General features: G+C 40.8%; 1 protein-coding gene across 4 annotated transcripts in view; it reads left to right on the top strand.

The window, feature by feature from the left end:
- Positions 1–12,103, top strand: part of EOGT (EGF domain specific O-linked N-acetylglucosamine transferase) — a 42,781-nt gene that overhangs the window by 16,807 nt on the left and 13,871 nt on the right. For 3 of the 4 annotated variants that reach the window (XM_075574284.1, XM_075574282.1, XM_075574281.1), the window contains 6 exons: positions 3,257–3,349; positions 4,105–4,176; positions 4,288–4,374; positions 5,907–6,035; positions 8,196–8,257; positions 9,292–9,411. In XM_075574284.1, the coding sequence (XP_075430399.1) occupies positions 3,257–3,349; positions 4,105–4,176; positions 4,288–4,374; positions 5,907–6,035; positions 8,196–8,257; positions 9,292–9,411 (563 nt within the window). The remainder of the gene's footprint in view (positions 1–3,256; positions 3,350–4,104; positions 4,177–4,287; positions 4,375–5,906; positions 6,036–8,195; positions 8,258–9,291; positions 9,412–12,103) is intronic. The other variant, XM_075574283.1, reaches the window with a different exon arrangement.

The following is a 12,103-nucleotide window of genomic DNA, read 5'->3' as shown; positions in this document are numbered from 1 at the left end:
CAGTTGCCCAGGGGCCCCACGAGCATAGGGGCCCCATGCTAATCTATGCACAGTGAAAAAAACTAACAATAGCGCTCTAAACACACCCTAAATGTGACAATCTACAATTCAACCACATATGTGTAAATAATAAAGCAGTGTGATAATAACAATCAAGTGATCTAAAGAAAAAATTAAGAAACTTAGAAACAAACTGCAACCCTTGATAAAGACTGTTCCACTCGTCTTGCACCAGGTGATCCTCCAACAAATCAGGGGAGCTCGTCTCGTAGTTATGAAATAAAGAAACACTACATAGTGTAATACTGTTGTGAATAAATTTGTGCAAACAAAGCTCAAAAATGACTACTCGCAATAAAGCAGTCAAATTCAGGCAGTCATCCAACTTAAGGGGTGGATGTTCCCTGTGTATACAGCAGCCACCAGCCCCCAACCTCCAAGGAGAAAAAAAGAAGAAAAAAGACCATATAGTGCAGATGGTATTTAGTATTAAAAGGGATTCAAAAATGCAGGCTTACACTTCATATGATCGAGGTAGGCAGTATGATATTATAGGTAGTGGGTGCTCATCTGGTCGCGATCCTTTTGAGTTCCTCACTATCCTCTGCTCCACCGCAATACTCTCGCGTCCACGCCAGGCACTCCCTTTGCGTCACTTCCGGTTGTTACGCGAACTTCCGGATCTGATGACAGGGGTGGACCTCAGTTGTTCTTCCTCTTCGGTATGGGCTGAAACACTCTACATGTTTCGCGACCAGATGAGCACCCACTACCTATAATATCATACTGCCTACCTCGCTCATATGAAGTGTAAGCCTGCATTTTTTTGAATCCCTTTTAATACTAAATACCATCTGCACTATATGGTCTCTTTTCTTCTTTTTTTCTCTCTTTTTTTTTCTCCTTGGAGGTTGGGGGCTGGGGGCTGCTGTATACACAGGGAACATCCACCCCTTAAGTTGGATGACTGCCTGAATTTGACTGCTTTATTGTGAGTAGTCATTTTTGAGCTTTGTTTGCACAAATTTATTCACAACAGTATTACACTATGTAGTGTTTCTTTATTTCATAACTATGAGACGAGCTCCCCTGATTTGTTGGAGGATAATCTATGCACAGACCAGAATTTAACACGAATTTTCCGATCACCCGCCTCAACATTCAAATCTGCCGCTAACTCGGTAGAAGGAGAAAAGTTACGACTAGTAGCGGAGAGTTGGCAGGGCCCAGTTCACTGCTTTGCCGGGGGCCTATAATGCTGTTAAGACGGCCCTGGTGGGGGGTGCAAGATCCCGTCCTGCAGGATGTGAACGTTTTTATATACCTTTATCTCTCCCGGCCAGTGCAGGATTTGCCCATCTTCCTTCAGCTCTACCTGATTTGCCACATACACAACAATGGAAAAATAGGGCACCCTTGCTGCTGCTTTATAACACATTGCAGTGTCCCATTTCCTTTGTGACATTGTGACGTATTGAGCCTTCAGAATTGCTGCTGTTTTTTTACATTTTTTAGAGAAATTGGTGGCATGAAAAGCTAAGAGACCGTTCTAGACTATATTGTAATCTTACTGCTAGAGTCTTTTCCCCATCTCTTGTATCCTAAGCAATGTTTTGTTCGACTAGACAAGGGGTGGCAAACTCCAGGTCCTCAAGGGCTACCGACAGGACAGGTTTTCAGGCTATCCCTGCTTCAGCGCAGGTGCGAGACTGAGCCACTGATTGAGCTACCTGTGCTAAAGTAGGGATATCCTGAAAACCTGACCTGTTGGTAGCCCTTGAGGACTGGAGTTGGCCACTGTAGAGGGAGAGGGGGGTTGGCCCGGTATTAAAGGGGTTGCACCCCATATGGCCACCCCCTGACCTCTCCAGGGAGGCAAGGGGTTAACTGGACTGCGGTCCAGGAATGTGGCTTACACCTTGTCAGGAAACTGTATGTTCCCCTGTTCCCATGTTTCATTATAAGCCTGTATTTTAATGTTTTAAAGGGCATTTCTGTATCTCCAGTTCTGGGGGTCGCAGAGAGTTGATATTTGGCCAATGTGTGGAGTCACTGTAGGCATTAAGAACTGGCAAATTTCGACCCACTGAGCCCACCAGAATGGAACTTATTAATATGTGTAGATATTAAAGTGTATATGTATGGTATTTTGGATCTGCTCTGAAAATGCAGACTCCATCTGCTATGCTAATAGGTCATTAAGGGCAGCCGACTGATTGAGCCTTAGCACTGTGATCAAAAGTTAAACTGACCTGATTGTTTACACTAAGTACTAATCAACAGACCAAGTACTAATCAACAGACTCTGCCACTCTAATTGTTACCTGAGGGTGGAGAATCATCAAACTGGAGTGGTTTGTAAGTGTTATGTCTACACCTACAAACAATGCAGATACTTCATTTGGTAGACTGGTCGTCGCCCCTGATTTAATTATGGGGCTACCCATAGAGTCCCAGTACACATGGGCTAATTAGCTGGGGGGCATGGGTTAATCTGTGTCTCCACGTTGGGGATTGGATACAGATAATTGTTCACCAATAGTCTGTATTCAATGTTAAGAATAGGGTTACACAGGTATATAAACTGTGTCAACCCTACAGTTTTTAGTTGTGTAGTCCACCTGGAATGTCACCGGATTGCTGGAGAATTGCTAGCTGATACTTCTCCATCCCCCAACCCTAAGTAAGTGTTACCTTCTTGCCTGTTAATTGTACTATATTGCTGTGTCCACCTTTTTAAGGAATAAATATATTTTATTATATCTAAGCCTCGTTCAGTTCAACCCAGATATTTGGTGTTCATTATCTTGTCATAAGCTACCGTGACAGCCACCCCTGGTCTGTAGTAATTCACTGGATCAGGATTTTTAGTTCTGTACTGTTGGCATATCACACGTATCCAACTACATTCACTGTTCTGCATCCACAGCGACACTATGGGCGTTTTTTGTTTCCCTTTCAGTTCCGGGAGCTAGTTGGGGGGCAGCGTTACCGTTCCCCCTAGCAGTGAAGGGGTTAAATATTTATTTTACTTGTTGCAGTGCATTTAAAAAGTATTTCTTAAAAGTACTCAGTATTTCGTTTCTCACTCTGTATCCATCGCTTTGTGTGCTGTTGGAATTGCCTTTGATTTAAGAAATGGTTTTTATTTAAAAAAAAATTAACAATAAAATAACGTAGATATATTTTTTATTTTTGCAAGGTATATTATCCTTTTGTAATCCGTAATCCGTTTTATCTCTTGCCCTTTTTGCAGAGTTTCTACGCATATGGCGATTTATTCAGCGACACATGGAAGGCCTTCACCGACCATGAGATTACACATTTGAAAACATATGATTACAAAAGGGTACGGGGGGGAAAAAAACCTGGTTATGTATATTCTCTTACACAATGCACCACTGGAAAATATATTCTGACTAGTAATAGCATTATTGTTATATTTTCTATAATATTCACAAGATATTAAAAAAAAAAACCCAGTCCCGTTGTCTTTGTTGTGTGTCTGGGTCCCGCCGTGGTCATTCGTACGTTTTTACATTGTGATATCTGAACGTTGCTACTTAAAGGAGCAATCCACCCTTCCTAACCTCCATTTTGTTTTACTGGCTTGGAACTGCAGTGTCCCAAAGAGCTGAACCAGGCTCTTTGCTCCAGGTTCCGAGATACTTGCTGGTGAAGTTACTGGTATTACTTCCTGGGTTTTTTTTTTTTAAAGGAGATTTTAAATGGCCATCCACAAGGAAGCCACAACCGATTATTGTATTGTATGTCTTTATTGATATAGCGCCATTAATGTACATAGCGCTTCACAGTAGTAATACATGTGGTAATCAAATAATTAACAGATCATATAAATAACAGGAGCTTACAGTCTAATTATGTTGCAGCTTCCTATTGGTCTGCGATTTTTGTTTACCCTGAGGGGGGAAGGTAAAGCTGGTAGTCCCTGGAATTGAAAGTATGGTTGTTTGGCTCAGGGTGACCCCCTTCCCCACCTCTTTCCCCCCCCCCCCCCCCAGATCCCAACCTGTTAAAAAAAAAATGAATAAATAAACCAGTTGGAGGAACCACTCCTTAAACTGATTCAAGACTTTATTTTAGGTATGCTTCAAAGAGGCCGTGTTTTCGTTACTTCCACGAATGAGATACGGGCTGTTTTACAACACGCCGCTGGTTAGTGTTTTTTTTTTGTATTTAAGGCCTTTGCAAAGGATAACCTATATACAGTAGCTGAAAGACAGATGTGCATTCTATTGAAGATCTTTAACCTTTTTGTTATTCCAGATATCAAACTGCCGCAGTGCGGGATTATTCCGAGCGTTTTCTCAGCACGTGCTCTTCCGGTTGAATATTACTCAGGAAACATTACGGGTATAGTAACATAGCGTTATTCGCTTGTTGCACACGTAATTTTAACAAAGTCTATTTCAGCCTCTTTCTTGTAGTATTGTGTTGCAGGGCTACTGTAGTAGTAAAAGTAGTTAAAGCAGCCGTCTGCGCTAATCCCATATTTCCCCCCATACTTTTAGAGATCTCTTCTTGCTCTTTCTAAAGCAGTTTGTATTTTAAAAATCTGACGCTCCATTCAAGAGATATAAATGTGGAAATATTAGGTTTCCGGAAGGTTGAAATGGCGCACTCGTCCCAGAGCAGCGTGCAGTCTAAAGGTTACCATTGCAGTAGCGAGATGATTAGAGAACGATTAGGGAATCGTGAATTTTAACACTAGAAAAGCTTCTCCTCCTCCTTCTCCTCCTTCTTCTCCTTCTTCTCCTCTAAGCCTAGGGATCTCCTCGTCAACCTGCCAATTGGCTAGCCATTTATAAGACCAGGAAGCAGTGTTTGGAGAGGGAGGTCCCAACAAACATGGTGGCCATGTTCCGGGCGCTGGTGCACTCCCGTATCTGGGCAGAATACACGTACGCCGAGTCCGCTGGGACGGTTTCAGAGTTTGCCTCCCAGTGGGCGTCAGGCGGGGTGCTCTGCTCGGTATCCCCTACTCTGGATTATTTTGTATTGACCCTTCATTATTAGTGCACTTTATTTTATTTACAGTGCACTTGTTGGTTTAATTTTTTATATTTGTTTGGCTGTTTTTTCTTTGTTCTACTTGGCAACAAGTAGAATTGCTGGCAAAACCAGATCAAAATAGACCACCGTCTTCTCCTCCTTCTCCTCCTTCTCCTCCCCCTATGTTAGTGTCTGGATGGAAGCAACGTCAGGTTTAGGAATGACTTCCATAACGAACGACTATTTCCCAGCATTATTTCACTCACCTCGCCTCCGTAAGCCACATTTCAGTGTCTTGCTAAGAGTCACTCACATAAGGAAATAGCGTCACGTTAAGCCTATGGTATACATATAATTAGTCTGGGAAATATGGCGTTAACTTTAAGGAAAACTATTTGAATTCCTATTTTAAGTATTCACCCTGATTTAGTTTAGTGCATCTATGCATATGGCAGTGGAAGCAGAGTATGCTGTGTGAGTATGGGGTGGCCTGTTTGTGAATGCGCTCATACAGTATGTGTTCTTTATCATTACTTCTGAAACAAAATCCCATTTTTGGATTGGGTATTTGGGGTTTTTACTGTGATGCATCTCTGGCAATTATTTTGCACTGGTGTTGTCCTAGACTTAAATAAATAACCCCTATAGGCCCATATTCACTAAAGGGTGCTAAGCTTTAGCACATCTTAACTCCCCAAATTCTGAATGAATGTTAATGCGTGCTAACCCTTTACTGAATATGAGCCATAGTATCTGTTTGCGGTGTCTGTGTCATTTTCCAGTGTAATTTGTGCACAGTAATTACTACATGTATTCTGTTTAGGAGAGAACATTTTCAGTGTATACGGAAATACCTGCACGCTTAACTACTGTCATCTTTATTCTGGATTTAGGAGGAGAGAATTCGAGTTACCATTCTCATACGCAGCACAGAGTTTCGGAAGATACTAAACGTGGAGGAGGTTCTACTTTTTATTGTTTATAATCATTTTTTTATTCTGCATTTCACGTCTTGGATCGAGGTAGAGGCATAAAATAATTGAGCGTAATATTCCCAATGGTAATTTCAAGGGCAGAATTTAAAATGTAATAACATTTTTAGCTCCTTATTTGTTTAGTTATCCCGCCTATGTTATCCTCCAGAGTGGAACTGCTCAATTTTAGGCTGTGATGACCCTCGGGTTCCAGGGATACTTAGTTTTAGGTGCTGTGTGTTCTTGCTGTAAATTCATAGATAGCCGCCGGTATTGTCCAAAAGGAAGCTGCAATTTCATCTCCCCAATGACGTTGCAGCTTGCCATTGGCCCGCAGGATTTGGTGGCCATTTTGATTTCCAAAACTCGAGCTTTAACACTGGCAACTGAAACCTTAAATATCTCTTGAAGCAAGGAGGCCCTGGAATTTAAAATAGTGCAGTGAGCTCCGCAGGACCTCCCGGTTCTAATTCTTTAAAGATAAAAGTGGGGGGGGGGGGGGGGGGGAAAGCCCAGTAGATTGCTGCTTTAATTATGCCTGTTGGGTTTATCTCTCTTAATTCTCACTCCCAGTACAAGAAACTGCAGAGGGAGTATTAATGCACTCACTGTTTGCCATAAAAATAGGCGCAAACCAGCTGCTTTATAATATGAAACTGACTGTGTAAAAACAATTCTTGTATAGGTATTGTGTCAATTAAAATAAATCCATATCATCGACTCTACAGATGTGTTAGAACCTATTTTACCCAGGCTGGAGAGAGTTTATTAGAATTAACTTGTACAAAGATTGCATTTGAAGGATGTGTTCATATCAACAAAAAAACATGCTTTCAATTGTTAATGCAACCTGGACTGCCGCTTTATCAGCTTTTTTTGTTAAAGGTTTGAAGCAGGGGGTCTCCGGAGCTGAACCCCATTATTTTCAGCTCCAGGGACCCCCAGCTTCCAGAAATAATTACCTCCATAGGACGTGCCGGTATCTCAAGTTTAAATGTCCAGGGCACGTGGGCCAATAGGAAGCTGAAAAGGATGACGTCGCTGTTAGAAAAATCTTCGCGATTTAATACTCTGGAATTAGCTTTCCCTGTTCAAAATCTAAAGTCTTTATTTCTTCAATCAGCTTCAACAAATATACAACATACTAGATCGTTCTGCACAGTTTCAAGCATCTGAAGGTAGAAGGTAGTGCTTATGCTATGTTCACAGTCATTCTTATACCCGCAGAACAAAGAGATATAAATCACTTGTCTTAGCTAACTCTTTGCTGACTAAACATACTGGTTTCTCATGAAGATGAGAAACTAAGGAAAACATATATCAGATGTTAAAGAGGGAGACAGGAATCTAGGGAGGACACCATGTTAGACATTACATGTAGCTAGACAAAGCTAAGAACAGGGTCACACCTGTCAGAATATAAGTGACAGCTTTATAACATATGGCATCAGTGAAATACAATGTATGGGAAACTGGGAAATAAATCTTATCAATAATATACATACATCCTGTCACTCGGTATCAAGTCACCCCTGATACTGTTAACATTGTATACCATTAGTTTCAAACTGCCCATAAAATCCTTCATGAGAAAAGCAACTTAAAACATCTTAACCTGTGAATCAATATATTGATTACATATTGATTACAGTCCTACTTAATATAGAAAAAATATATGTATATAATCTATATCAGTCACGGCTTGGGCCGTAACTTCATGGGGTTCAGCTCTGGAGACCCCCTGTTTCAATCCTATTACAAAAAAAACAAGCAATGCAACCTGGATTACTGCTTTAATGGGCCAGAAAGGCCAAATGGTTCCTCTAATACTGACAGTGTCACGTTTCATTTTTTTTTTTTTTTTTTATAGTCTCTTTGCATGTTTTAGAACGGCTGAGTATGACTAATACCAGGTGTATTTAAAAATTCCTGAACACGTGTATGGGGTGGGACCTTTTTTTGGTTGAGCCAACCAAGCCTGCATGTGCCATGTTTACCCCGCGACATTGCAGTAAATGATGGGAACCAGAGTAGGACGTCATCTAGTAATACTTCTTATTTGTAGATTGTCAGGCACTGCCGATGTTTTGTGAATGACACACAGCCAAGGTATAGAGCGAGATTTTCCATGTATAGCCACTGAAGCTTTGAAAGTAACAAAAAAAGCCCCTAAAAATAAACCATTTTACGTCTCTATTTTCTAATTAGCTGGTCCGGGCGCTAAAGACCGTATCTACATTTCAGGTTCAAGTAGTAGATTACAAATACACGTAAGTACAAGTATTATTTTATATATAAGGGGGGTGGGGGGGAAATCACAATTTGCCCCCGAATATTATATACATTTAAAAAATTTTTTTTTTACACCAATTAAAACTGAAAATGTGGAACACTATGTAACAATGAACACGTAGCGGGCAGCAATAAAATCTGTAAGATCACTGTATGGGTTTGGCTACATGGGGGTTGGAGATAGGGGTGCAGGGGGGTGCTGCAGCCCTCCGTGGGTTTATACATTACCATAATGTAAAAATGTATGTTACTGATTTTGTAAAAAAAAAATGTAATGTACAAACCCCCTTCCCCCCACACCCCCCCCCACCACCACACCCCCCCCACCACCACCACACCCCCCCCACCACCACCACACCCCCCCCCACCACCACCCTGCACTCCTGCTTAGATATTACTCTATGTCTTGTGGTCCAGTTATTAAAGCAACAATACTATATTCCCCCCTTTTTTATTATTTGCATATGTAAAGCATGTGACAATGTATAATTCTACATTCTTACCTAAGCTGGCAGTCGTGTGGCGCTCCTGTTACAAATGTGTGATTGTGTGACTAACATAATGGCTGCTTCAGTCAGTGTAACTCAGCAGCTACAATGTATCCTATTATATTACTAAGGTGACATGATCTATTGTTACAGTTTACAGCAAAGTGTTACAGAGATCTTGCACTGCTTGGGAGGTGGGCTAAACCTGCTATAGAAATCATAGGGTGCCTTAAAACACATTAAAAATGGCATTGAGTTTAATAACAATTAAAAAAAAAATACAGTATTATCTAATACTACAGAACTGATGTATTAAAAAAATTCACACGTTTGGCTGCTGTAACAGTTATTGATTGTAACATCTGTGTAGTGGGAATGTATTGCTGCTATATTACTCTACTAACCTGTTAATCCTGAGACATGTAAAAGTAACCATCTTAAATGTGTTTGAGCTTTGAGACTTTAAAAAAAAATGTATTATTATTATTATATCACCACTGTTCTATTTCTTTACTACTTTCTAGCGAGCTTGGATTCCTTGAACAACTGGCAATCACCCATAACACGGATATATTCATAGGGATGCATGGAGCCGGACTCACTCACTTGCTGTTTCTACCTGACTGGGCCGTTGTTTTTGAACTGTAAGTCTGGTTTTCAATGTCACTCTCATAGCAGGGACGTCCTAACATCTCTTTAGTGTAAGGGACACCCATCTAGCACTAACATGGTCCATATGTATCTGCGTGTGTGTGTGTGATAGATGACTTCTTGTTATCATAAAGTTCATTCATTCACTGGGAATGGGAAATGTTAAAATAGTAATCCCCTCTACAGACCCTAATATTATAGGGGTTCTCAAACAGGGGACCCCGTAAATGTGTCGAAAGGAAAGAGAATAGGCATTGTTTTAAAAAGCTATATTTGCCAGCGTTTTGGGTTACCCTTATGAGACCCATATATGTAGAAATGTAACATTAAGGAAGAGGTTTGTCAGTGAGTGTAACTCAGTAGCTACAATGTATCCTTATTGTATCTTAAGGCTGAGCTTATAGTGCGCGCGATGTGAACAACAGTCCGATTGCCTATGAGGACACCCATAGTGCGTGCGACCGCGCTAGCGATGCAGAGTGACCATGCTGCAGTTTTTTTAAAAGACAAACTATTTTGTCTTTTCGCGTCACGTGAGCGGTTCAGCCAATGAGGGATAAGCAGCCTGGTGACGCATCCGCCACGCCTTCCCAATTGCTGGAACTTGATTTCACCCATCGCTTGGGCGAGAGGCGCACGTGACGCCATGCGCTCACACACACGCCCCCACTATAATCTCAGCCTAAGGTAACATTATCTATTGTTACAGTTTACAGCTCAAACGCCTGGGAACATTGGCAACAGATTATCCCAAACAGGAGTCTTGACAAGATCTTGCACCGCTTGGGCTAAACCCTGCTATAGAAATCAAAGGATGCTTTAAAGCTCATTAAAAATTACATTAACAGTTGAATAATAAAAAATAAATAAAATGCAGCAAGTATTAACATTAACAGTCACTATCTAATACTACAGAACGGATTTATTTAAAAAAAAAAAAAAAAAAAAGATAAATAAAAGACTTTGCATGTTTTACTGTTTTAAGTGGGATAATTGGATCTGAATTGGCTCCTAATCTTAACTTGGGCTGTTTGAACATACTCGGACAAATTGAGTCCAGGTGGCAATACAATGATACCTTCTCTCATTGATGACGGCTGGGTGGAATATGTAGGATCTCTTACTTACTTATAGACATGACTTACTGGCTAGTTATACACACCCATTATTTTTGGAACTGGATAGGGTTTCTCACACTGCCTTAAAGCTGTTATTTTAGGTAAGCAAATGGGTTTTGTCGCTGCTGAATTCCAAGTGTACAGTATTCACTTCTATTTACATGGCTGTTATGACATTTTTAGAATGGAATTTTCAATACATATTTACAGACTTAAAATAAAACAAAGTCTTGGTTCTCATGAGTAACTTCTGCAAGGTCAACTCGGTCTTCGGCTGACCAAAATATGAATGTGAATCATCCGATACATTGGGAAGTTGTCTTCTGTAGTCCTACACCACAATCCATCATACAGAAGAATAATATACTTGGGAACCCTTTGAATGGTAAATCTGGCTTCTTCATTTCTGGACAGTCCAGTCTGTAACTTGGACAGGACTTCAGAATAGTCCATTGAATTTTTTTATTTTTATTGTGCCATAGACTCCAAAGCAGTGTAGATGTTAAATTAATTATGCCCCCCCTATGCAAGTATTCAGATTTAGGATTGTATCTGAGTATTGTGCTTCACGAGGTAATGGGGAGTATGACTATACTGTCTTTGCAGTCTGTAGCTTCCCTTGCTTTGTTAACAAAGACTCTATCACGACTGTCTGTCTCCCCATAAACTCCTGTAGTGATAATATCCTGTTTTGTTATTGCTGTGGGCTCCAGAGCAGCGGAGTAAAGGAGGATTGGTGGGGCAGTGAATGCTATATTCATTTGCATGGTAACAACATTTGGCAAATGTCTGTTCTAATTTCCCTATATTAGAATAGTCGGCATCATTACATAGTTATTCATTTTCAGTAACTGGTTAACGTTTTTCCGCCACCAAACATTAAATGCTGGTTTTAACAGGGTGTAGTTTTTTGGTGAGTAGTAGACCGTTTCTAGTAGGCAAATGGGTAAAGCAAAAAGCAGAGGATTGCCTTCTCCCTGACTGCCCCACACTTCTGGAATGCTCTTCCCCTCAATATCCGACTAGCACCCTCTCTATCCACCTTTAAGACCAATTTTAAAACCCAACTCCTTAATGAAGCATATGGGTAGCACTGTGGCTGAAACTATACACATCTTACCTTGGCCCCTTGCAGACGCACTTATCAGAACAGCTTCCTACTGTCTCTGCACGTTACTCCTACCAACCAATTAGATTGTAAGCTCTTCGGGGCATGAACTCTTCCTAAATGTCACTTATGTCTGAAGCACTTCTTCCCTTGTATGTTATTTGTTATTTATATGATTATCACATGTATTACTGCTGTGAAGCGCTATGTACATGAATGGCGCTACATACATACAATGAATAATGCGACTGTGATAGAGAGCAGTAGGATGTGTTGCATTTCTTGGTGTTGGCCACAGAGTATGAATGTATCTAATTTCCTGTATAACTTTTGAATCAATCTGGTTGCTGTGTCGGTCTCGGAGGTAAAGAAAGTCTTTACATACTCTGTGCCTTTTACATCATTATAACATTGAGGCCTAGGTGCTGTGCGTGCTATTTCCAAACCTCGTTGAAGGGA

Source organism: Ascaphus truei, chromosome 17 (genome assembly GCF_040206685.1).
Source record: "Ascaphus truei isolate aAscTru1 chromosome 17, aAscTru1.hap1, whole genome shotgun sequence".
Classification (NCBI taxonomy): Eukaryota; Metazoa; Chordata; class Amphibia; order Anura; family Ascaphidae; genus Ascaphus; species Ascaphus truei.
The sequence above is the reverse complement of the archived record's forward strand: the minus strand, read 5'-3'. Positions and strand labels throughout refer to the sequence as shown.